General features: G+C 43.4%; 2 protein-coding genes across 2 annotated transcripts in view; both read right to left on the bottom strand.

Annotated features, from left to right (window-relative positions):
• LOC144267400 (inter-alpha-trypsin inhibitor heavy chain H3-like) overlaps positions 1 to 8889 on the bottom strand; it is a 50167-nt gene extending 41278 nt beyond the window's left edge. Inside the window, exons 1-3 of the mRNA XM_077821351.1 lie at positions 8797 to 8889; positions 2743 to 2763; positions 1504 to 1670 (exon numbers count right to left, since the gene is read on the bottom strand). Of these exons, the coding sequence (XP_077677477.1) occupies positions 1504 to 1670; positions 2743 to 2763; positions 8797 to 8889 (281 nt within the window). The remainder of the gene's footprint in view (positions 1 to 1503; positions 1671 to 2742; positions 2764 to 8796) is intronic.
• Positions 8890 to 15379: 6490 nt separating this feature from the next.
• The window catches only part of LOC144267768 (store-operated calcium entry regulator STIMATE-like), a 120183-nt gene continuing 108276 nt past the window's right edge, over positions 15380 to 27286 (bottom strand). The window contains exons 9-10 of the mRNA XM_077822027.1: positions 16756 to 16876; positions 15380 to 15637 (exon numbers count right to left, since the gene is read on the bottom strand). Of these exons, the coding sequence (XP_077678153.1) occupies positions 15531 to 15637; positions 16756 to 16876 (228 nt within the window). The 3' untranslated portion in view covers positions 15380 to 15530. The remainder of the gene's footprint in view (positions 15638 to 16755; positions 16877 to 27286) is intronic.

The raw sequence follows: 27286 nt of genomic DNA, 5'->3' as shown, positions 1-27286 counted from the left end.
ATGTCAGCTACAAAAGTGCCTTGCAAATGCCTGATCTCACTTTCTGGTGACTTTGTAAATAAGAGGGCAGCATTATCTCCTGTAAATATAAACAAACTTGTTTGTCTTAGCGATTGGCTGAACAAGAAGTGGGACTGAGTGGACTTGTGGGTGCTGATGTTTTACACTGAGTGCAGTTATGTAACAAAAATAATCTACATTTGTAAATTGCACTTTCATTGTAAAGAGATTGCACTACTGTACTTGTATGAGGTGAATTGAAAAATACTATTTCTTTTGTTTATCATTTTGACAGTGCAAATATTTGTAATAAAAATAATATACTCTTGGGTTTCAATTCCAAACACAGAATACAATATATATGAAAATGTAGAAAAACATCAAAATATTCAATAAATTTCAATTGGTATTCTATTGTTTAACAGTTCGATTAAAACTGCAAATAATTGCGATTAATTTTTTTGAGTTAATCGCTTGAGTTAACTGTGATTGACAGTTCTAATTCATTCTTATCTTTTTTACATTTTACTGTGCCATGTTTAAATGAGAAGGCGAGTTAAATGTAAATTGTGTCACTGTGCAGGTGAAAAAAATACAGCAAGTTGGAGACTAGGGTTGCCAACTGTCTAATCACACAAACCCAAACACCCTTGCCCCGGCCTTGCCCTGCCCTGTCCCACCCCTTCCCTGAAGCCCCACCCCTGCCCTGCCCCTTCTCCGGGGCCCTGATCCACTCACTCCATCTCTCCTCCCTGTGTCGCTTGTTCTCCCCTACCCTCACTCCCTTTTACCAGGCTGGGGAAGGGGGTTGGAGTGTGGGAGGTGGTGCAGGGTCTGGGCTGGGGCCGAGAGGTTTAGAATGTGGGAGGGGGCTCTGGGCTGAGCCTGGGGCGGGGGTTGGATTGCAGGAAGGGGTGTGGGGTGCAGGCTCTGGGAGGAATTTGGGGTGCAAGAGGGGGCTCCAGGCTGGGGTAGGGGTTGGGGTGCAGGAAGGGATGAGGGGTGTGGGCTCTGGCTGGAAAGTGCTTACCTCGGGCAGCTCCCAGGTGGTGGTGGAGTGGGTCTAAGGCAGGCTCCCTGCCTGCCCTGGCCCCGCGCTGCTCTTGGAAGTGGCCGGCACGTCCCTGCAGGGTGGTGGAGGGGAGGGCAGGGAGCTACACACGCTGCCTGCTCCCACAAGTGCTGCCGCCACAGCTCCCATTGGCCGCAGTTCCCGGCCAATGGGAACTGCGGATTCGGCTCTCGGGGCGGGGGCAGTGTGTGGAGACCTCTGTACGCCCCTAGGAGCCACAGGGACATGCCAGCAGCTTCCGGGAGTGGCGTTGGGCCAGCGCAGTAGGAAGACTGCCTTAGCCCCGCTGCGCTGCCGGACTTTTAGTGCCTAAAATCTTCCAGTCTGGCTTTAAGTAGCCTCTGGGAGATAGGGCCTGATTCCAGGAGACTCCTGGTGAAACCGGGAGGGTTGGCAACCCTATTGAGACAAGCTAGCAGCAAACTACTTACATGCTGAAATTGGTAATGAAGGCCGTCTTGGGGAGCTCCACCTCAAACAACACTTCCTTAGACACACTGGCAGGATTGACAGCTCGACTGGTGATGACATTGTGGGCAAATCGAGACGACACTTTGCTATCAATTTTCATGCTGTAGATATCTATGCCACTGAAGATCTGAAGAATGAAAGAGAAACCCCAGTTACAGTGAAAAATACATGCCAATTATTCTAACTCCATTCTACAGAATCATGCGACAATGGTAATCACAGAAAGAGTAGCTGTCTTCCAATACAGGGCAAGGAACTTTATTAAAATGAGGAAAACTAAGTTACCCCTAAAGCTACTCTGTCTCTATTTAATATATTGTGTAATGGGGAGAGAGATAGGTGGACAGAAGCCCTGGTGCTTGATGAGTTAAAGCTCTGCCTACATTACAACAGCAACAATTTCTTCGTAAGACACTCCTCTAACCTTGTAACAAAAAAACATGGTTGGGTTGTGTCCACAAAGTAGCTTTTTTCCCCTCACAATGCAACCATGTTTGTGTGACTGCATTAACCAGACTGTTTAGCCATGTTCGGACAAGCACATTCCGGAAAATTCTGGGCAGCTTGCCCATAGTACTGCAGCAAGAAATAGAATGCACGGGTGACATGCACAGAAAACCGCACCAGCAACACACCGGGCAATGGGCTCTGGGATGGTCTCCCCCACAGAGTGCTCAGAGGAAGGAGGCTGGATCAAACTGGCTACACAAATATGCTGGAGCTGAGGGTGCTGCTGCGCCCCCTGGCTTGAAGTGGTTTCCATCATATACAGGGTTTACAGTTTGGTTCTTGGCACCCTCACTATAAAAATCGTTCCGGCACTCCTGTACACAAGTATGGGTAGGAGGTCCTGTCTGCATAGCAAAATTCCCCCAGATGCTAAAGAGTTACAGGAAAATAACCATGTGGTACCTTAGTCTGCTGGGAAGGGGAGATACACTGTTAGGAGCCATCATTACTGACTGCATACTAACTGTGTTTTATGGGTACGCAGAACTCAGTTAGAGCCCACCAAGTCAATAAGGACTCCACATCATAACAGGGTCAGATATGCATTATAACTTACTTACAGACTTCCAAATGAACCAAAGTCATTTCTGATAAAGGAATTTAAATCCATAATAAGAGCATGAGCAGTAACACCACCTTTTACCCCAAAAGTCCTTAAACTCACCCTCTTGGGTCATGATAGCACTTACCACATCATTGGTGCTTCGTTTCTGTAAATTAAAATAAAAAGAAATTAATATAAAATTTCCCACAGCTATACTTATCTTGGCCACAGAGTTGAAGTAGTGGAGGACAAGTCAGTCCCCAGCCAGTTCCTGCATTTATTTCTAACTGCTTAAGTATATAGCTACTCTTCAGTAGAACTTCACAACTCATTTTTGTTTGCTGGGTTTTGTGGTTTTGAATTATCTAAAACTCAAAAGTCCTACAGAAAGTGGAAACTCGGTCAAATTACAAAGGATGAATATAAACAAATAACACAAGTACGCAGGGACAAAATTAAAAAGGCCAAGGCACAAAACGAGATCAAACTAGCTAGGGACATAAAGGGTAACAAGAAAACATTCTACAGGTACATTAGAAGCAAGAGGAAGACCAAGGACAGGGTAGGCCCATTACTCAATGAGCGGGGAAAGACAAAAACAGAAAATGTGGAAATGACTGAGGTGCTTAATGACTTCTTTGTTTCGGTTTTCACCAAGAAGGTTGGTGGCGATTGGACATCTAACATAGTGAATGCCAGTGAAAATGAGGTAGGATCAGAGTCTAAAATAGGGAAAGAACAAGTCAAAAATTACTTAGACAAGTTAGATGTCTTCAAATCACCAGGGCCTGATGAAATGCATCCTAGAATACTCAAGAGCTGACTGATATGAGCCATTAGCAATTATCTTTGAAAAGTCACGGAAGATGGGACACATTCGGGAAGACTGGAAAAGGGCAAATATAGTGCCCATCTATAAAAAGGGAAACAAGGACAACCCGGGGAATTACAGACCAGTCAGCTTAACTTCTGTACCCGGAAAGATAATGGCGCAAATAATTAAGCAATCAATTTGAAAACACCTAGAAGCTTATAAGGTGATAAATAACAGTCAGCATGGATTTGTCAAGAACAAATCATGTCAAACCAACCTGATAGCTTTCTTTGATAGGGTAGCAAGCCTTGTGGATAGGGGGGAAGCTATAGATGTGGAAAATCTTGACTTAAGTAAGGCTTTTGATATGGTCTCACATGACCTTCTCATAAACAAACTAGGGAAATACAACCTAGATGGAACTACTATAAGGTGGGTGCATAACTGGTTGGAAAATCATTCCCAGAGAGTAAAAAGAAAAGGGGTACTTGTGGCACCTTAGAGACTAACCAATTTATTTGAGCATGAGGTTTCGTGAGCTACAGCTCACTTCACGAAAGCTCATGCTCAAATAAATTGGTTAGTCTCTAAGGTGCCACAAATACTCCTTTTCTTTTTGCGAATACAGACTAACACGGCTGTTACTCTGAAACCTCCCAGAGAGTAGTTATCAGTGGTTCACAGTCATGCTGGGAGGGAATAACGAGTGGGGTCCGGCAGGGATCGGTTCTGGGTCCGGTTATGTTCAATAGCTTCATCAATGATTTAGATAATGGCATAAAGAGTACACTTAAAGTTTGTGGATAATACCAAGCTGAGAGGGGTTGCAAGGGCTTTGAAGGATAGGATTAAAATTCAAACTGATCTGGACAAACTGGAGAAATGGTCTGAAGTAAATAGGATGAAATTCAATAAGGACAAATGCAAAGTACTCCACTTAGGAAGGAACAATCAGTTGCACACATACAAAATGGGAAATGACTGCCTAGGAAGGAGTACTGCAGAAAGGGATGTGGGGGTCATAGTGAATCACAAGCTAAGTATGAGTCAACAGTGTAACGTTGTTGCAAAAGAAAAAAAGCAAACATCATTCTGGGATGTATTAGCAGGAGTATTGTAAGCAAGACACGAGAAGTAATTCTTCCGCTCTTCTCTGCGCGAATTAGGCCTCAACTGGAGTATTGTGTCCAGTTCTGGGCACCACATTTCAGGAAAGAAGTGGACAAATTAGAGAAAGTCCAGAGAAGAGGAACAAAAATGATTAAAGGTCTAGAAAACATGACCTATGAGGGAAGATTGAAAAAATTGGGTTTGTTTAGTCTGGAGAAGAGAAGACTGAAAGGGAACATAACAGTTTTCAACTACATAAAAGGTTGTTACAAGGAGGAGGGAGAAAAATTGTTCTTCTTAACCTCTGAGGATAGGACAAGAAGCAATGGGCTTATATTGCAGCATGGGCGGTTTCGGTTGGACATTAGGAAAAACTTCCTAACTGTCAGACTGGCTAAGCACTGGAATAAATTGCCTAGGGAGGTTGTGGAATCTCCATTACTGGGGATTTTTAAGAGCAGGTTGGACAAACACCTGTCAGGGATGGTCTAGATCAGGGGTCGGCAACCTATGGCACGCGTGCCAAGCACGGCACGCGAGCCGATTTTTAATGGCACGCTGCTGCCTGCCGGGTCCCAGCTGCCGGCCCTGCTCAGCCTGCTGCTAAACCCAGGCCGGGACCCCGGCAGGCAGCAAAGTGCCATTAAAAATCCTGCCCGCCCCGGCCTGCTCTTCTCCGCCCCTCCCCTCCGCAGGGGCAGGGTGAAGAAGCTTGGTCCTGCCAGCTGCAGCTGCAGGGCAGGCAAGGTCCTCCCCCCCACCTTGCTGGGTTCCTGCCCCTCCTCCTCTCCCTCCCTGCCGCTGATCAGCTGATGATCCTTGCGAGGGAGGGGGAGAAGCAGAGCAGCAGCGTGCTCGCTGCTCTAGGGAGGAAGCGGAGAAGAGGTGGGGACGGGGCGTGGGGACGGGGGGTGGAATCAGGACATATTCCCTCCAGTCCCCTGCCGTGAGCCGCTCTGGGCAAAGGGCTGGGAGCACCTCCCACAACCCTAGCCCACACCCCCAGCCCTCTATCCTGACCCCTGCACCCCCTCACACCCCAGCCTCCTGCCCTGACCCCTGCACACCTCCCACGACCCCAGCCTTGACTCCAGCACCCCCAACACAGACCCAGCCCCCCGATGCCCTAACTCTTGCACCCTCCTCACACGCCCCCAGCCCCCGTCCTGACTCCTGCACCCCCCCCACACGTACCCAGCCCTTCCACACCCCATGCCCTGACTCTTGCACCCTCCACATTCTCACCCCCACTCTGAACACCAAACGGGAGCTCCTGCATGCCCCCCCCACCACATTCCTACCTGCACCCCTTGCACCAAATGTGAGCTGCCCAGGTAAGCACTCCACACCCAAACCTCCTGCCCCAACCCTGAGCCCCCTCCATCATTCTAGCTCCTGGCCAGACCCTACACCCCAACCTGCTCCTTCACCCGCAGCCCTGTGCTCAGTGCACTCCCACCCTCAGCTCAGTGCAGAGAGAGAGAGAAAGGAAGAGACTGGCTAGAACCAGGGAGAAAGTAGATACCCACTCTATGTGAGCAGGGCTGGGATCCCAGACCCTCAGCGGGCTGAGCAGGGCTGGCAGCTGGGACCCTGGCTGGCAGGAGCTGGCGGATGGAACCCCAGACTGGCAGTGGGCTGAGTGGCAGCGGTTCTGGCTGCCGGCCCCTTGCCAGCTGTGGTCCCAGCCGCAGGCCCCGCTCAACTTGCTGCCGGCCTAGGTGAACGGAACCCCAGGCTGGCAGCGGGCTGAGAGGGCCAGCGGCTTAAGATGAGCATTTTAAATGAAGCTTCTTAAACATTTTGAAAACCTTGTTTACTTTACATACGACAGCAGTTTAGTTATATAATATAGAGACTTACAGAGACAGAGACCTTCTTAAAAACGTTAAAATGTATTTCTGGCAAGTGAAACTTTAAATTGAAGTGAATAAATGAAGACTCGGCACACCACTTCTGAAAGGTTGCTGACTCCTGGTCTAGATAATACTTAGTCCTGCCTTGAGTGCAGGGGACAGGACTAGATGACCTCTTGAGGTCCCTTCCAGTTCTATGATTCTATGGTTACTTCTTGCAAGCTAACCTCAGTACCTTTCCAGCTCCAAATTCACTCACAAATCATCCCAATGCAGAGACCATCCCTCTCATTGGACCTTCACAGAGAATGTGTTAGCTTCAGTCCCTTTACAGAGACAGAAAAACACTCCAACGTGGTAGCTTTCTAGAAGCACACACTTTACTGCATGTACATAGCACTGATTATTTATAATGAAAGCAAAATAAGTTTATTAACAAAGCAATCATGGATTAAGCAATGCCAAGTAAAAAAGATAAAGGTAGAGATGGTTACAGGCAAAAAAGTGAGAACACATCTAAAGGACTAAACTTAATCTAGCAAGATACAGTTTATGTTCAAAATGGTTCTTTTTACCCACATCTCCTTTCCAGCTTTTTCTGGCCAGGACCCATCACTGAGATCTAATTGCTTGGTTCCTTTGACTCCTAAGGTAAAGGACAAAGATGAAGTCTCTCTCTCTCTCTTCCTTATATTTTCAAAGGGATATAAGTCAGGAAGGCTTCCTGGGGATTTGGTTTCCTATGTCTTTCTGAGGTGCAGGAGCCATGTTAATTCTGTCCTCAAATTCAGGAGCAGGTTTAGCACAATGGCTTTGTTTACTGCTAATATATAAATTGAAGTAAACCCACATTCCTTTGTCTAGGACAGACCTGTTTATCACCTTTACCTAACATAGCCCACCCCCATGTTAGCACCTTAGAGACTAACTAATTTATTTGAGCATAAGCTTTCGTGAGCTACAGCTCACTTCATTGGATGCATTCAGTGGCTGTCTGGTCTTCAACATGTTCCAGTAACATCCTAGGGAGGGATTTCATAACTTCACATATAATGTTAATACATGCATTTTACAATTATCTTAATAATCACTTCCATAACACCTTTCACCTGAGGCTCTCCAATCATTTTTATAAATATTATATAAAGCACATGTTTCATCCCAGTGGTGTTTGAAATACAGGATATATAAAAATATCCTTCACATTCCACTGGAATATCATGTACAGTTCTGGACACACATGTTCAAGAAAGATTAATTCAAATTGAACCAGGTGCAGAGAAGGGCTACTAGGATGATCGGGAGAATAGAAAGCTTATCTTACAATAGAAGACTAAAAGAACTTGGCTTGTTTAGCCTAGCAAAAAAAAGGGCTGAAAGGAAATAGGATTGCTCTTTATAAATACATTGGGGGGGGGGGGGGGGGACATGGGAGAGGTGGTAAACACCAAAGAGGGAGAAAAACTAATTCAGTTATAGGAAAATGTTGGTACAACAAATGGGTATAATCTAGCCATGAATAAATATAGGCTGGAACTTAGAAGGTGCTACTAAACATCAGAGAAGTGTGGTTCTAGAACAGGGAGTAAAGGGGGAAAAAATCTAATTAATTTTAAAATAGAGCTTGATATAAATTTGAGTGGGATTGTATGACAAGGTTGCCTGTAGGGACAGGCAGCTGGGCTTCCAAGCTTTGGGGGTTCCCTTTCAGTCCCATGTCTTTTGTTCCTAAATTTCATGGTTGGTATGTCAGCAGTTCATTTGCATGAGTCAGGAAAGAAAATGTTCACCCCCAATGTACTTTTTCTCCTTCCTTTCTCTGAAACATCATAGGTGGCCATAGCTGAAGATAGGGCACCAAATGGGGTGGGTTGGTGCTTTGAGGCTGTGCAGAAAAATATGTCTGAAGCTCGGCTGGTGGGTCTTGCTCACAGACTCAGAGTGTTGCTGATCACCTTTTTGGGGTCAGGAAAGATTTTCCCACCCAAATGCAGGATTGGCAGGGACCTTGGGTTTGTTTGGGGGTATTGTTTTTGGCCTCCTGCAGTATGGGGTGCAGGTTGCTTGCTAGGATTATCTGGGTATAGCTCATTAAATCAATTGCCTGCTATTGCAGGGGCTTTGGGTATTGGTGCACCACAAATCATTTCTATTTTCTGCCCACAGTAATTTAGTCTTCTGAGGGCTGTAATACTTTAGTCTAATCCAGATTATTGGGCTCAAAACAGGAATAACTGGGTGGGGTTTAGTGGCCTGCGGTGTGCAGGAGAGTCAGTCTAGGTGGTTGCTTCTTGAACTCTGACACTCACAGTAATTTTCATACAGCATAAATCTTTCTTTGGGAATATACATCATCAACTGCAGTAGTTCCATCCCACATAAAAACAATTGACCCAACTTTAAAATAACCATTACCTACCTTAATGATGTTCCTGAATTGTGTTATCACAAATTCAGCATTTGTAGTAGTTGCAATAGATGTCAACAAAACATAAAACAAGACGATATCCATATTGGAAAACTAAAGATTCAGCTCAGAAAAAGCTAATACCCCACCTTAGTAACCTCATGGTAGGTTTGACGTTTACATTTAGTTAAATAGGAAACCAGCACATTCAAATAAACAATGGCCGGAAAAAGTTGTTTACCCAAAGTGACTGCCCTGCTCCCTAAGTGGGGGAAGGGATATATCACTTGAAGGGCGGGGGTGAGAGAGATGCTGCAGCAGATGCAGAAGTGGTCAGAGTGTGGGAGAAGCCCGTTTTCCCCAGGCTCGGCAGAGCAGCAGCAGAGACCAGAGGACTCTGCCAGTTGGCATGGCACCACATAGGGTGAGAGGGGGAAATGGAGGGGAAAATCCCCCCGAGCCCCAGTCTGGAGAGGGAGAGGGAGAGGCAGGAGAGTAGCCGCAGAAAGGGTGGGGGGTTAGTTAGCAAGATAGCTCAGCACCAGATCCGATCACCAAGTACTGTACAGGGACAGTGTGCTGGAACAATCTGTACAGTGGGGGAGCTGAGAGCCATTGAACCAAACTGTAGACCCTATATATCATAGAAACCAGTTCAAGCCAGGGGGTGCAACAGCACCCCCAGCACCCCTAGTTCCAACACCTATGATAGGGAGAGGAGGGAACATAGCCCCCCCCCCATGTAGCAATTGGGCTGTGGGACAAGGCAGAGGGGTTTCACGTTTTTCCAGCTGCTGGCAGCACTGGCATGGTGGGTTAGCAACCCCACAACTGGTGTCAACAATCTCCAATTGCCCATCAGCCATTATGTTTGTCAGTAGACTAAACAGTTACCCAGGGCCTTGCAGCAGCTTCTTAGTTTGACGGTTTCTTTGGCGGGGTCATTGCGAACCAATGGCCTGAGGGAGGATACGTGTCGTCCCATCACAGTTAACATGCTTAAGGCTCTGGTGCAAGTGCTGGGAAACAGATGTCATAGGGGACAGGAGGTGGCCTGGTTCAGGGCAGCATTTCTAAAAGCATTTTCTGGCGCTTTTAGGCTCAGCGAGCTAGTACCTGAGTCCTGTAGGGACGCTAATGGAAGGGCTTTGGAACTGCGAGATGTACACTGGTGGGGCAAGCAGTGATACAAAACTTGCAAAAGTCCAAGACTGATCAAGGAGGCCGAGGTGACTTCATTATCCTAGGGGAGCGTGGTGAGCCTGGGGTCTTCCCCATGGAGGCTTTGAGGGCATGCATGGTGATACAACTGGGGAGGGATGGATCCCTCTTCATGCATGGTGACGGAAGTACCCTCACAACATACCAGTTTGTTAAGGTGTTGAGATGGGGCCTGGTGAGGTTGGGGCTGCCAGCCCAGGAATTTGGTTTCAACTCATTCAGGGATCCAGGTGGCAACAGCAGCAGCACAGCTGGGTATAGGGGGTGAGGCAATTGGGCATTGGCATTCGGAAATCTACAGAATGTGAGATCCCAGGTGGGAGTCGGTGCTAATTTGTTGTATTTTCATTCCAAAGGTGGGAGAAGGGGCCATGCAAATGATGGTATGGGTCTGCGGGCACAGTATTGTTTATTTGGCACATAGGTGGACGTCCAAATTGCCCAAGGGTTCGCAGCTGGGGCTCAGTGAAGCAATCCTGAGATGGTATGGAAAGGGGGGGGCATGTTATGGGACCAGCTGATGCCACTGCTGTACATCAACAGGCACCTGATATAATTGTGGTGCATCTTAGGGAAAATGATTTGGGAATGTGCAAAGAGATGGACTTAATGCTCAGAGCTAAGAGAGACTTGAGGCAGATCCTGGAACTTTTTCCAGGAGTAAAAATTGTATGGTCAGACACATTGCAATGAATGGTCTGGAGAGGAGCTGTGAAGTCCCTCCTCTCTGCCCCAGGTGGACAAGGCTAGGAGACATGTGAATAGGGAGGAGACCAAATTTATGGGAGTCATAGGAGGGTCAGTAATTCTGCATCCTGACCGAGCAAATAGGGCACCAGAGTTATTTCGAGAGGATGGGGTTCACCTGTCAGACTTGGATGCAGTCACATTTTTGGCAGACATTAAAGGAGGCATTAGGAGTTGTCTGGGAACTCTGTTGGGTTGGAGAGGAGGTAGTCAAGCTAATTGCTGGCATCTCCTTGTGGCTGATATCCAGCACAGGTATTTCCTAGGAAACTGATACAGTGCCCAGATAAATGGCTTGGAAAAGGACTTAAGGTGGTGGTTGTGAAAGAAGCGGAACAGGGGTGTTTGGAGCTCCAATGACTGGCACAGCAGGCAGCCAACTCCTCTTTTCTTGGTAGCCCACCTTAATCCTCCTTCGAGCGGGGGATGTTAAGGTCCCAGCAGCAGGTTGGCTGGGGCCCAGGATGGAAAAAGCAGAAGCCGCATGGTAGATATTGAAATGATCATGGCACTGTACACTTACCTGCGAGGTAATCCCAGACATCTAATAAAATTGCAGCCTGATTAAACCACATCCTGTCATTCTTTTAGTATAGCCGGACAATGAGGAGGTCATGATTATGTTTTCATGGGACTATAGTTGTAGGATTACTTTACTCTTTTCCATTATTAGGGTTGTTCTAATAGAGGCGCAGAACGTATTTATTCTCTCATACCCATTTTTAATTTGATCAGAAATTGGCATTGTTTCATCAGTGGTGAAGAATGAGGCACGGCCTAGTAAGCAGTTCTTTATTAAACGTTGTGTGTTACCTGTGATCCAGACTCCTGCTGTACTGGGGCTGTTATCTTCTTCCACGGGCATCCCCCAGGCTTCTGTCATGAACACCTGATGCTAATGCACTGTGCTCAGCTAGAATCCTGACCCAATTGTTACAGTAGTACTCCGCATGCTGCATCTTACTTGTTTTACAAACAATTTTAACAGCTGATTAACGTCCAACCCATCATACCTTCCAGACACTGGAAGTTTCTAATTAGCCTGGCTAAAGTTATTATTTATCATGTACACAGGTAGAAATGTGGTCCTTAAGAGAGGTGGCCAGAAGTGGATGGCATGTAGTTCAGCCTCATTCTATAATCGGAGGGGGTCTAAGCAGCCTCTAAAGTCTCTTCCATGACCCCTTTCTTTGTTGGCATCTAGATCTGCTTGGTGCCTATATTTCCTGTATGTTATCTGGCTTTCTATGAGTGCTTCTTGCTCCTTTGTCCTTGCAGTCCTCTCGTTATCTCTTATTGCTTCTTCCTTGACCTGGGTGCCACTGCACAGTGCTCCTTTCATCTGCTTTTCCAGTGTCTAATAGATCCACAGAGGAGCATCTAGTACCCTAGACAGAAAGCCAAAGAACTGATAGCGGGTACTTTGCGGTATCAAGTGTATATGATCTATAGTATCTCCATCTCGGTCACAGTAATTCCATGGTAGCACCATTTCTTTATAAGGCCAGGTTGAGTGGTTGGTTATCAGATAATTGGTTAGAATGCTCAACTTGGATAAGAGATCTGTACTACTACTGATAAAGACTGCAATTTAATGGTAATTTTTACTGTATGTTTTGGCAGAGCTCAGTAGTGAGTCAGCTTCATTTTTTACCACTGGAAACAAAGGACAGGAAGTTTGATAGTTTCCCCGATTTCTTAGGGGGAATTTGGCCCATTGGGAAAGGTGGTGTGTTGCAGGGTGCACTGGCATAGCTGTAGGGGGAGAGCATGCACAGCACCATGTCCACGCTGTGCCAAGTTAAAGCAAGCACTTTGTCCTTTGGTTTCTTGAGGGTGAGACAAGTGCCGTGCATGCTGATTCTGCCATAGTTTTAAAAACTTCTAAAGCAAAAACGCCCCACAATTTCCATTTGGTAGGTTTTATCTTCAATTTAAAAAGGCATCAAACTCCCTGTAAATGTACCTAACCATTTGTACAAAGCCGTACTGTATGTGGGAGTGGAAATTCCTTCTTAACCCTTCAGGCAGTCGTATGCCAGGAAGTATAATTATAATACTCAATGGTATTTCTAGCTGGCAATAGTATTCTTGATTGTTAACCATTCCAGTTCTTTTTTAAAAATCCCGCTATAAAATTTGGCTGGGTGGAGCAGTGAATTCCACCAGTTGACTATAAACAGCATGAAGTACTACAGTACTACCTTGTATTTGTTTTCAGTTAATTGTTTTAGTTTCACCTGGTGACTCCTTGGTTTCAGATTATAAGTGAGGATAAAAAGAGAAAATGATAAAGAGGTTCATGTGTGTGGAAGTTTCTCTAAAATCATATGTATTCTCTGGGCCACTTTCTAAATACTTAGTTAGAGCCCTCTTAGGCTTTTCTGCAGGATCCATCAGGAAGTATTTGTTTAGTTTTTATAAAGAGTAAGAAGAGAGCCTAACAATTATCTTAACATTATTAATGAAGGGAACTGGATAACTTGAGTTGTGACCTGCAGCAATTCCATCGCTCATGATCCCCATACAGGAAAGCAGGCAAACTAAAACATTATTCCCCTCTTTTAAAACACTAAGGGCAGGCCTACACTATAACCTAAGTCGATATAACTTATGTCGCTGAGGGGTGTGAAAAAGCCCGCTCCCACCCTGAGCAACGCAAGTTTTGCGCTGTCCGCACGGGGGCTACGTTGGCAGGAGACGCTCTCCCGTCAGCATAGTGCGTCTTCAGCAGACACGCTACGGCAGGGCAGCTGTGCTGCTGAAGCACTGGAGTGTAGACTTGCCCCAAGTATCCTCATAATTCTCCTTAGTTTTAAGATGTTGAGGGCGAGGGGGGTAAGGGGAGATGAACTTTACAAAATGTTCCTGAACTATAAAATTAAGGAAAGGTGCTTTCAGAGATAATGTCCTGTCAGCAGTTCTCTCAGTGTCTTCATTCATCTACTTGAAATCGTGGAAATTCTTTTTAGAAAAACCCATGCATGTGCAAGGGCAAAAGTAATAAAACCCCCCATCAGTGTTGGTCATCTGCACAGACAGCTCAACAGGCAAGTTTTATTTTTCATAGATGATGAAGTATAACCCTTTTTAGAAAAAAGGATGGGGAGATCTCGCAAGGTTAAAGGATCTGGAAAGCTCCTCGCAGGAACAAGTTCTCTCGAGAGGTTTTTCATTTTTTATTCTAGCCAGGCTGGAAATACCAAGAGGAAAACCTCAAGCCATTTTGGCTCCTTTGACCTCGCTGGAATGGAAAGCTAACCAATGCAGTTTTATAAAAGTGAAAAATAAAAGCTAGAAAAAAATGTATTGAATATTCTGAGCCTTAGAAAAACTTGGTTTGGTTCAAAGTTATGTCAAACCCTTATTTTATCCAAACTAATTCACCTGAATTTGAAGATATAGCACACTAGTATGTAATGTATTATTCTAGTATTCCTAGAACAAGAAATTTTGACTTTAGATGTAGCTTGTCTGCTTTGAGAATACCTGTTGCCCATTATGTGTGTGTCACAATTCATCTGAGTAGCAATAGCTATGCCATGCGGAAAGCTCTTTGGTGCAGACAAGTTGCACACACAGGGAAGGAGACTTATTCTAGATTAATTTATAGAGGTGTTGCAATATGAGTTAAAACCTCACTCATTCTTTTTTAAACATCTTTTCAGTTGCCACAGCTTTGACAGCCATGTTGGTATAAGTCACATTTTCAGTGCACTGTTGTATAATGCTGGATGGACCGTAATGTATCTGTCTGTCTCAACAGTTTTTAAATAGTTCTAAAATCCATAAAGCCTCTAGCTTAGCTACTGTGTAGCCCTCATTACTGGAGTGTATGAGCACCTCCTAATTTTTAATGTATTTATCCTCACCCCACACAGTGAAGTAGGGCAGTGCTATTATGCCCATTTTACAAATGGGAGGGAACGGAACCACAGGTAGAATATGAGACTTTCCCAAGATCACACAGGAAGTTGGTGGCAGAGCAAAGAATTTAACCTGGATGTCCGGGGTTCTATGCTAGCACTCCAACCACTGAATCATCCTTCCCTCTCTTGCATCCCCATATTCAGCGTTCTGTACATGACTGGGGCATCCAATCCTTTGGATTTGATTCAGCTCTGGACAGACTGACCCTGATGCTCTGCACAAAGCTGTCTAGAGTTGTGGATGTGTGGTATTCAATTCAACATGGTTTCATCTCACTCGTTAGCAGTAAATAACCCATCCTACTCACCATAATCCTTAAGTAAAGTGTGGAAAGCAGAAGTACAGGAAAATATCAGGAAAAAGCTACAGATAAAAGTGAAGTCCTTTATCATGTTTTTGCAAAATTACGTGTCCAACTGTGAAAATAGCAATAGTATAAAAACATTTACAGTTAGAAGGAATTGTACTGAAATCAAATCCATATCACTCATTTATTTTACTTTTTTTGCACTTAAGATTATATTGAAAATTGAACTAGATCACAGCTCTGGAACATAAGTCTTAGAAAAACACATATGTCATTTAAGCAGAAATTGGTCATTACTATGCCAGCCTGCGTCCAGTGACCAGGTTCTTACTGAAACCATTACAGCATGTACAATATAGAAAGAAAATATTTAAATTTATAAAAGGAAGTTGTAGCCTACAAAATGAGTCCTCCTAATTAATGACTAATTTGAAAGAATTAAGTTGACTTACGAGTGCAGCAATAAGTTTAGTATGAGCAACAGCAATTTGAGATTAAATGTTGCATTAGGAATCTGTGTCACAGAGGTTAAACTTGGTTATCAGCCAAAGACACTCTTTGATGGCTCTTCTTTACGCTTCTCAAAGGCTGTTTCACCTCCTGTCCGATCTTGACTGAATACGGAAGGAGCCACAGAGCCCTCTTGTTCTTGAAAAAGAAGAACAAAAGGAGTCAATCAGTTAAAAACATTTATGCCAACAACAGTTGTGCTGCTGGAACACATACTTCTTCTGTAATGAAATACATCACCCCATTCAAATGCATGGAAATTCAGGACCCGTCGAGTGTACTCAGTGGTACAAAATGTGTGGGTTTGCAGCACACACAGTTGCATTGCTCAATACTATAGAATAGCGCTACTGTTCTGAATAATGTTGCAGATTCTCAAGGGCAGTGTAGGCCAATTGCCAAACATCTTGACCGGTATCTTTAATTTATCCCTCTGAGGAGAGAATCCCTGCAGCTACATTTGAAGCTTTCAAAACAGTTTTAAATTTGGAATACGGGATTTCAAATTTAAAGCCCATCTTTCCTCATGATCCCCCATCCCAATCCTAAAAGAGTGACAAACCATGAGCAGCAGGTGAGAGAGATTTCAATCAATAAGAAATTTTTCTTCTTTTCCCGTTTATGTCCTGTAGTCCAAGCACAGCAAATATATTCCCCTGACATCCCAGGCATCTCCCAATGTAGGATCAAATGCTCTAGTTCTGACCCATTTTTAAACTCAATGCTTAGTCAAGGAAGACCCACTGACATTAATTAGGGAGTAAGAAAGTGGTTTAGCCATGTTCCAGAAGTCATATCCATGGCAATACTTCCCACCCTGTAATGCTCAGTCAGTATAGTCTGGAGGCAGAGGCTCACTTTGTGCAGAGCCTTTCACCTTATGAGCACCAGCTAGTGAAAACCTAATAGGTGGAAGAGGTGTAGGAAGCAGACGAATTCCTGCCCTTCCTCTCAGTTGATCCACATAACCAGGGCAAAATACATGAGCATTATCGTGCCTGCATTTCAGCAGAGGGTTCTGCCAGTTTTATATTTATGTGCCTTACTGCATATACTGTACTCCTTGGAAACATGAATAAGCTCCTTTTATTATCAGAAAAATTTCTTTTTGCTCTACACAAATGTAGGTTGCCTGAATGAAACTAGTTTGGCTGTTCTTTAGAGAGCTTGCACGTTAGCTGGGATTATCAATTAAATTCAAGTTTTTGAAGATTTGCTTTAACATTTGTAGTACTGTAAACAGACAAGAGATTTACCACATTGCTTCATGACTTGGTAGGTTTTGGATTTAATTTGCTGGTTGGTGGAGAGCTTTCCTCTAGCCCCTTTGAGATCTTCCTCCTTCACTGGAGGACGCTTCTTTTTCACGGGGGCTGCCTAAAAATTTTGACAGATAAGTAGATGTCAGTATTTCAAGTTACAGAACATACAGGAGACAAAGATGCAACATATAGAACTGACAGGTTTCAGAGTGGTAGCTGTGTTAGTCTGTATCAGCAAAAACAACGAGGAGTCCTTAAGCTTTCATGGGCTAAAACCCACTTCATCAGATGCATGGAGTGGAAAATAGAGCACAGAGGTATAAATACACAGCATATTAAAAGATGGGAGTTGCCTTACCAAGTGGGGGGTCAGTGCTAACGAGCCAATTCAATTAAGGTGGAAGTAGGCTATTTTCAATAGTTGAGAATGGAGGAAAAATCACTTTTGTAGTGCCAATGAGTTCAATGTGATCAAGGTGGCCCATTTTAAACAGTTGACGAGAAGGTGTGAGTATCAGCAGGGGGGATATTAGTTTTTGTAGTGACCCATCCGCTCCCAGTCTTGGCCAAACTGGGCAGTCTCTACGCAAGAGAATAAATGGACACAAATCCGACATCAAGAATTATAACATTCAAAAACCAGTAGGAGAACACTTCAATCTCCCTGGACACTCAATAATAGACTTAAATGTGGCAATTCCTCAACAAAAAAACTTCAAAAACAGACTCCAACGAGAAACCGCAGAACTGGACACCATTTTGCAAACCAATTTGCAAACTGGACACCATCAAATTAGGCCTGAATAAAGACTGGGAGTGGATGGGTCACTACAAAAACTAATTTCCCCCCTGCTGATACTCACACCTTCTCGACAGCTGTTTGAAATGGGCTACATTGAACTCATTAGCACTACAAAAGTGATTTTTCTTCCCTTCTTCTCAACTGTTGAGAATAGCCCACTTCCACCTTACTTGAATTGGCTCATTAGTACTGACCCCCCACTTGGTAAGGCAACTCCCATCTTTTAATATGCTGTGTATTTATACCTCTGTGCTGTATTTTCCACTCCATGCATCTGATGAAGTGGGTTTTAGCCCATGAACACTTATGCCCAAATAAATTTGTTAGTCTCTAAGGTGCCACAAGGATTCCTCATTGTTTTAACATATAGAACTGTTATCTAACACATACTCTATATTCCATCTATACCTACACTATATTGTACACACTAATGATCTGCGGCCTTGTACAGCACACACAGGTAACAGTAGGCAGCTAGATTGCACACAGATGGCAAAGAAGAAAAAAATTTGCTACCAAAAATTCATCTTCCTGAACTAGGTGTTGAAAACACTTGCCCTAGTAACCTGAGAACCATTGTTACATTATAATTATCTTGAGACGACGTAACTTTTGAAAGATGGAGTGGAAGTGGTTTATAATCATGTATACCAAATTTTGCCTTGTGCCTAAAGACCAAAAGGGACAGGTAGTTAAGGAACCTGAGCCTAGGTTTGGAAAGTAAAGAGGAAAAAAGATAGAGGAATTTAGATCTCGACTTACAAATATGAAGACATATCCATTAATCTATTATGCTGAGGGAAAGATGTCCAGGAGTGTCAACATACCAACTGACAAAGTTGGAATGGTTCAAACCATTGTGGTAAAATCTGATGTAGGCATCAGACTTCTCACTGCAGAGTTAACTCGGGTGATCAGCACCTGGGTCTGAGCACCCAATTTAGTCTAGAGCAGGTGTGAGCAGCCATCCTGCAAACTGAGCTAGTGTCCTTACACTGATGCTGCACTTACCCACATGTGGTGCTAGGACTTCCAGGGTAATCTCACGTGGTTCTTAGCACTGCAGTTAACTGAGATGCTCTATGATTCTTTCCCAGTAAATTCTGGGAGACCTTTTCTGTCCTTCTAGGCACATGGGGGGAATTGTGGGAAGACATTGGAAGACGACCAAGCACTCCAGTGATTTAGTCTGTCTCTTCACTGCAAAGTGGGTATCTTATGAACCCAAGAAAAAGCCTCACTGGGGCTTTGACCTGCAGCCCAAGATGGGGCACCTACTCTGGGTTGAAAGCACCACTAAATCATGGATCAGAGGTTTCTGTGTGTGGAGATTAGGGGCAGCACAAGAGTAAGAGTTTGGGATAACTCCGCAGTGAAGACACACCCTGAGTCTAAACTTGTTAAGTGTTCATTATTTATTTCTCTAGAAATACTCACTTGTATTTAATATGTTGGAGAAAATTTCTGGTTGGACTTCATTGATCCAGATTAAATATTTGTCCATAAAATTATTAGTCTTTTGGTAACTAAAAGATCTCTCTTTCCCATCCAATCTTCTTTTGTCTGACCAGAGAGTTTGTATAATTTAGTAGTGCAAACCAAGCAATCAGTAGTGTTGGCTACAGGTTCTGAACACATTTAAGTGTCTTGATTCATAATCTAGAGTGAATAAATAAGTGATGAATAAAATCTCAAATTCTACAGCAGAAACAGGTGTAACTGAGGGTTGCCATTTACCATATTTTTGCAAATACTGTATGTTGTACAGCTCTGATTTTTCTACCTAGACTTCTTTCAGACAGTGAGAATGGTAATAGCTGAATGCATCACCGTCAAAAGAGGAAGTTGTAGGAATGACAACATTGGTCAGTGTTAGCCAGTCACACACACAATTCTTGAAAGTCTTGCCTTCAGGGTGCTATTTCAAGGAATGACAGACATGATGACACCACTCCCTGCTTGCATGGAGTACACAGTGGTAACTAACATACAGGCATGCAATTCGATTAGTCCAACCACATCCTCACAAGATAAGCAACTGAAGAATTAAAAACAATAGCCAAAGTGTTTAAGAGTAGTTGTGTATTATTTGAGTACCAAGAGCCTGGCATTCTGTAGCTAGATCCTCTTTCCCTATTTTGACTTTAGTTAGTTATTGCTGATTGATTGCAGAGAATTTATCTTGGTGGAAGGGGGACAATAGATGAATTTCTAGAGATTGGAGACCAAACAAAGAGACCATGTAAATGCAGGGGAATAGATTCTCTCAACCCTAGGCATGAGAATGTTTTCAGTAGTTTGTTCCAAGCAGCATCCGTGCTCATGACTTTAGACAGTGGGAAGGTTGGTTGTACTGGAGACTCTTGCATGTTTTCTCTTAGCTACAAACACAGAAGAATGCCTCAGCATAGCTTGTGATCAATGTCACTGAAATTTACTGTGGGAACCAAAATGTCCTTGAGGCCTCTGGGGAAAGTGTTATATAGCCAGCCAAAGAAAGCAAAGGCATAAAACCTAAAAAAAGAAATTCTTTTAACAGAGTTTCTCAGTAAGTGGTTAGTGCCATTCATTAACTGATTATTCAAGAGATAGGCTAAGTATCTACTATATGGCACAGGTTTCATGTATATGTCTGTATTGGTATTTGTCATGCAGTGTGAATTATTTATATACCTCACAGCCCCACAACTGGGCAATGAAGAGAGTAATACACAGGCCTTTTATTGTGGGTGCAGGTTCTAAACCAGAATAGGGGGAAACTGGTTTCATGAACAGGGTGAGCATGAAACCTGCGGAATCCCTTCTTAAATCTTAAATGCCAGGCATCAGGATTTCTTAACTTACCGTGGCAGAAATCATTAATTCTAAGGCTTTGTCTTTACTGCCAAAAATGGTGTGTGTTGACAGCATGGTAATGAATGTGCATTAGCTATCCCACTGTAAAACCCAAGTGAAGTAAGAAACCTGTAGTTTTTACCATGTGGTAGGTTGGTAAAGCCAACTCTACCCCCTTAGCCTGTGGTTGGCCTCATGGTAAAAGCTACAGTGCCTTGCCTCCAATAGGAATTTACAGCAGGAGAGCTAAAAAGCATTAGTTATCTTGCAGTAAACACACTTTCTTTGGCAGTGAAGACAGCCTCAGTAAAGACGCTTCAGTTCCTGCTGGCACTCCAGGTATCATTGTAACTGGCAGACAGTAGAACTGTTTTCAATTGCTTGCCAGTCACAAATGACAGGATCTTAGCCAGAAACTATTCCTAGTAGGCACAACATTCCAGCCTGGGTTTATCTCCAATTGTCAATAGCACAAAGTGTTGGTTTACAAGATCTGCAACATTGCCTTCAAGTCTATTTCACTTGGAAGAAAGAGAATAAGCAGAACTGAATTCTTTCCAAATTCTTCATAGGGTTCTTTTCTCTAGCCTTGCAGTATTGCTCCTATAAAGCTTTCTTACCATCTCAGCTCTGTCACAAAATACTGTCCATTAGGAAAACAGTATGTAAATATACATTCTTTGGGTTCTTTATGCATTCATAGCAATCTTGAAATTGAGCCACTTAGACATACTTTAAAATGCATAGGGGTGGGGAGTCTGAGAATGATTTTAACCTATTGGTTACATGGTACATTTGAAGTTAAGTGAGTACTTTGGGTCTTGACACCTATTTTATATTTTTGTCTAGAATTTTCAATCCCTCATACTCATTGCTTTTCTGTATTTTGTTACAATGAAGCCTCATTTTACATAGAGAATGGTACACCCCAAGGAGATAGAGCAAGAAACAAAAAGTTAAACTAAAATCCCACATTTACACATTCTATAGCCTTTGGGATTAGCCTAAAAGCAAAACCAGGAATCCCCTCTACATTTAAATCTATCACCGTATCTGCACAACCTAGAGGACAAACATATCTTTCCTTTTCAACAAATGTGATCAAAGCTAAAAAGGATAGTTTACGTTGTTGTGTTAATTTGCAGTCGCGCCAGTAGAGGAGAAGCTGCTTTTTGGTCACTCGCAAAATAATTGATCAAAAAATAGTTTCATTGCTAAATTCTTTCACAAAGTTTGGCTTGAAAAAAACTTCCAAAATAACTAATTGAATAGCAAACAGGTCAGTGATTTGAGAAAATTTTCATTAACACAAGGATTAACAAAGCATAAACTGTCAAACTACTTAACCAGAAGAATCATTGAATAGTGCAGTATTTTTCAGATGTGGTGCAATACACCAGCCAACTTAATATCATTCCATACCTGGGACATAGCTGGGGTGCTCCCTCAATATTAGTCCTCTCAGAGGCAGTTTTTCCCTTGGATCAGCTCCTAGTACACTCTGCAGCAGCCTGATTTTTCCTCGACTTATATAGACCATTAACATGAAGTCATTAGCTGGGTCATTTTCCCAAACCAGATCCCAGAATGATTCCGGTTGACACAGGCTGCTGTTTTGAAAGGTTTATTCTTAGCGATGACTGGGGTTTGTAGAATTTACTGACCTGCCTGGCTGGAGCTGGGATGAAGCTCAGAACTGACAAGAGGAGACAGCTGCAGTAGTGAAACTGAGCGGATGGAAGTTCAGGCCACTCTACTATAACAAATAGTTCTTCCAGGGGAACCTGTGGAGGCTCTATTTATAGCTTTAAAAGGCAATGCTTTGTTAAAGACTCTTTTCTGACTCTGAATGCTTCTGACGGGAAGGCTGACAAAAATGTGGAGGGGATTTGGTTTCTTACTCTCCCAGTGTTACCATATTGTGCTACAAAACCTACAGTCAAGAGTATCAGAGTAGCAGCCGTGTAAGTCTGTATTTGCAAAAAGAAAAGGAGGACTTGTGGCACCTTAGAGAGCATAACCTTTCGTGAGCTACATTTCACTTCATCCGATGAATGCATCCGATGAAGTGAGCTGTAGCTCACGAAAGCGTATGCTCAAATAAATTTGTTAGTCTCTAAGGTGCCACAAGTCCTCCTTTTCTTTTTACGAATCAGGAGTATGACAACCTCCAATGGCAAATAACCTTACTTTTCTGCATAGGTCTCAGCCCATATATTTTCTCTTTGTTATTGTTGCATTTCAAATACTTGATATAATTTGATCATTAGAATTCTTCCAATGCCAAAACTTGATTTCCTTCATGTTCCTTTGCTCTTAAGACTGCTAGTGTTTTCTCTTTAGAAGGAATTAAAAAAAATTAGAGTCCTCACAAGTCAAGAGAATGGGAAGTTAAGTGTTAAGTAAGAAAGATAAATTAGAAAGCAGGCTAGGTAACTATTTTTGTACTTAGTCAGCAATCACAAACTCTTTCTTTTAAAAAGATGTCCCTAATTTTTCAGTGAAGAATTTTTATTTATAGGTTATAGCAAAAATAATTTCAAATTGGGTTCTAATTCTGGTTAGAATTGTATTGTATTATATTTATACTAAAGTTACTTTTTTCATCCTGAATATAATTTATTTAACCTCTGTGTTTGGATCAGCTGCAGGCAAGAAACACCCAAAACCTCCAACTGGCAATTTTAAAATAGATATTTACTGGAATACTAATAGCTTTAGTTGAGGACAACTTCATTGTGTGTCTTTTCTCAAGCTTTGTTCATATATTGTTTAGTGAACGACAAGCATAGGCAGTAGAACTAATGATAAAAACATTATCCCAATCTACTATAATCATCAAGATGTGGCCAATCACCACTTTCCCTGCCATTTGTAGTCCTTGCTCATATCCTTTGGCTGGCTTTTAGACTTAAAACTCTTCATGTCAGAGAACATGATTTATGTTAATTTTCTGCCCGGAAATAATGAATTACTGATAGATAAATGAGTGTTTATGATATTTCCTTTTATATATATTTTTTAAAAAATCAGTGGCTTATTATAATAAAAACTTCCCATTCTCCCAAATCCCAAGCTTTTGCATCATTATTAGAGTCAAGTAATTCCACATTGGAAAATAAAACTAGTATCAATCCACTCGAATTTTACCGTATTAAGAAATCTGAAAACAAAATCAGGATTTTTTTTTTAAACCAACTGAGTGCATGACCTTACTGATGCAATTTATCCAAAGCAGAGTTTGAGATCACATTAAAAATGGTGATATTTTAATAATTGAAAGCAGTAACTGATCTAGTTAAGAATTCAAAACCTGCACTATGAAAGAAATTGTTTTGTTTCTGAATTTGACAAACACCTTATTTAATCTCATTAGGAATTACACTACTCAGCCCCAAACAGGAAAATCTGTGCTTATCTGCCAGTTTCCTTTTTTCAACTATTAAAATCCACAGACCAGTTACAATGGGTACTTCAGGCTGCTTCTAGCTTGACGGAAGAACCAGTTCTGCCAGTCCCTGTCAAGAGAGTCCCTTCAGATGAGATGGCTTCCACAGCCAGGATAATTCAATTCTACTTCCTAAATTACAGGTTGTGTTAAGAAGAAAAAGCACAACAATTTCTCTTACTCCCAAGTATTGAGATAATTTTCCTTAACAAAATAAACCTGAATCTTTGGAGGTCAGTTTCCGTCTCTATTCCCAATGATCTGTTTATGTGTAGGATGGCCCAGATCTGTGAACCTTCTTACTGGAAGAAAGAAAATGTTCAGATAAACAACATCATGTTCATCATGCTAAGGTCCAGAGTAGGAAGCAGGATCATCCTTTAAATATGGACATTCTAAATAAGATGAATGTTATTTATATATATCCATTTTCTGGTGGTCAGTGAGGTATTCGGAACACTTCTGCTGAAAAATGGCGTTGGCTAAGCATTGGATGACCAACATGTCTCATGTGAACTCTGGTTCACTGATGCAGGCCTGCAATGGAGTTCAGCATTCCCAACAGGCTGCACTAAGTAGTCAGTTTGTGTCTGAGCCACCCCCTCGTTTTCCTTTATGGCCATCTTCATCTTCTGTTATTCTTCTGAGATGACACCTTGTACCTAATAGGCTTCATCCTTAGCCTGGCCTATGATTGAGGTGCCTGGCACCATATATCTGTGTTTGTCATGAACCCAAGATACTCCAATCATGTCATTCTTTGTTTGACCAGGGGAATTTTCCAGGAGGAGGGATGCAAATGAGTATCCCTCTTCCTTCAAGCTAGTATTAATATCAGCATTATCCTGGAAAAGGCCCTGTGAGCACTTGTCAGATCAAATAATAGTGTTGGAGTTGAAAAAAAACCACCTACCATCCATATGTAAGTGCGCAATATGCCTGTGGAATGGTAAAAATGGGAAAGTGAAGATAAGCCTTCTTTAGGAACTTGTTCAGATGTTTCACACCGCACCCTGCTCTGTTACCAGTTCTCAAGTTAGAAAGAGGATGGGGAATGGGAAGTATTATTCTGATAAAGCGGACAGGTGGTTTCATTCATGGCCTGACATTACCATGGGTTGCTCAATATTGGGAATGGGACAAAACTAGCTGTGATTCATCCGGAGCTCCACATAGCACCCCCTCTGGGCAATGTCCAATGACATCATTTGTGACCAAAATTGAAAAAGACCTGCCCCTCCCTCTGCCACTCCAATTAGTGCTAGGCTAACTCCAGATAGATGAAGTCAGGAGTTGCCCTCAGTTGGCTTAGTGCCAACACCCTGGATGTGGTCCAGCTACCACTTGTAAAATGGTATTCCCTCTCGTACTTTGTGGACTGTTTCATATTTCCATCTGACCTATAATTCTTTGCTACAGAATCTGGCAAGAGTCAGGATTAGCAATCTACTTCCCCAGCAGCTCTGAGCCTTAGCTTCCTATAAAATTTCCCACAAGCTGGTAACGGATTTGCCTGAGCAAATCTCAGTGATAAAAAGCCCCATATTATCTGCATGAAAGATGTATCCCCACTCTCTTTTTCAGGAAGAAGCCCTTAGGCAGTGAGAGGGCCCATAGTTCCAATACTACCCACCCATGTCACCACTGCTTGTGAAAGCTAGTAGAGCGTGCCAAATGCACTTCATAACTTATTTGGTTGTTGTTGCTGGGCTGATGCTGTCAGAGAGTTCTCATTCCCAAAGGAAGGGTAGAGGTGACACCTGCCCAGACATGGCTGTATGCCAAGGACTTTATAGCAAAGTGGCCACAGTTTCAGGTAAACATTTCCTCCTTAGAAATGCTGAATGCCTGACCACCAGGAAAGAGCCATGTTCACATTCAGTAGTGACACAAGGTTGAATTTTGACTGGTGCACATCTCAAATGCTTTTAGCCTTATAAAATTGATGTTGACGAGGTAGATATTATATATTAGTAAATAGTAGACTAAGAGATCTCTTACTGCCTACTTGTTCTTCCAAACCTGGGCTGCTGTCCCTCTTGTCATGGATCCTTGGGCTGAGAGGAAGTGGAGGTCATGGCAATGCATGCCAACCTGCAGCACCAGCTGGAAAAAACAACCTGGAGGTGAGAGTTTGGTACCTCAGAATGGCAGGTGGCAACAAAGTCTGGTGCTTTCCTAGTCTTCTGTATGACAGGAAATCCCCCATTCCTCTAATGCAGTGGTTCGGGGCCCCCTGGAGGGCTGCAAGCAGGTTTCAGGGGGTCTGTCAAGCAGGGCCAGCATCAGACTCACTGGGGCCCAGGGCAGAAAGCTGAAGCCCACTGTATGGGGCTGAAGCCGAAGCCTGAGCCGCTTAGCTTCATGGGGGGCTCCCTGTGGCATGGGACCCCAAGCAATTGCCATTTGCTACTCCCTAATGCTGACCCTGGCTTTTATTTGCAGGAAATCAGTCGTTGTGGTACAGGTGGGCGGTGGAGGTTTTATAGCATGCTGGGGGGGAGGGGCTCAGAACACCTGCTCCAGTGCAACATCTCAGCTATAACTTGTGTAGGGCAGCTGCAGCCCTCTGAAGCACAGTTCAACAATACTCCAAGTACTTTGCCTGAAAACGTCTATAGTCGGGTTAGATTTTTTTTTTTTTTAAACTATTTGTTACCTGAATCTCTAACACGGATTCAGACTGCTGGCCTTCCCTCTCTATGGAGGGAGGATTTCTCCCCCCGGCTCCCATGTTTGTGTTTGTGCATGTTCAGAGGAATCAGCACAGATCTAGGGCTTAGTTTCTGCTGCACTGATATGCCCTGAGGCCCTCCATGAAGTTAAGCAGGGAACCAAACTAATTTTATTTATTTCCCCTTTGAGTGTTTGTTCCCATAATCCTGCTTCATATGGGGGGAGTGAAATTGGGATCACTCCAAAAATATTTCCAAGGGGCTAGTGATCTTGCTCTGAAAGAGGCTGGGGTTGTCGTCTTGTCTTTCCAACAGAGGTTCCTTCTGGATCTCTCAAAGAAAGTACTGGGGTTCAAGAATGGAATCCCCAGGAGCCTCTACCACTGGCAGGGGTCCCACATGGACCAGCATTTTCCCTGTAGGCTACAGCCTGAGTTATCAGTAGGCAATCCCTAGGAGGATGTTACAGAGGTGGCAGCAGCGATCAGAAGCATGATTGCTGGTACAGTTCTCGGGACTTAGGTATGATCTTTCATCTGGTGGCTGACCTTGTGGCTTCGCTCCCTTCATGGAAACGAGGCAGGGGATCTGCTTGCCTCTGGCTACTCGATTCCTGCTTGGCTCTTTGTTGGTTATTGGAGGAGGGCCAAGGTGACCCTGCCCACAGCATGCTTTGAGGGGGAACTGCACTCAGCCTGACAAGCTCCACAGGACACACAAAGGCGTGAAGCAAGAGACAGCTCTTTCCTTTTTATCTTTTGGCAT

The sequence above is a fragment of the Eretmochelys imbricata genome, chromosome 7 (genome assembly GCF_965152235.1).
Source record: "Eretmochelys imbricata isolate rEreImb1 chromosome 7, rEreImb1.hap1, whole genome shotgun sequence".
Classification (NCBI taxonomy): domain Eukaryota; kingdom Metazoa; phylum Chordata; order Testudines; family Cheloniidae; genus Eretmochelys; species Eretmochelys imbricata.
The sequence above is the reverse complement of the archived record's forward strand: the minus strand, read 5'-3'. Positions and strand labels throughout refer to the sequence as shown.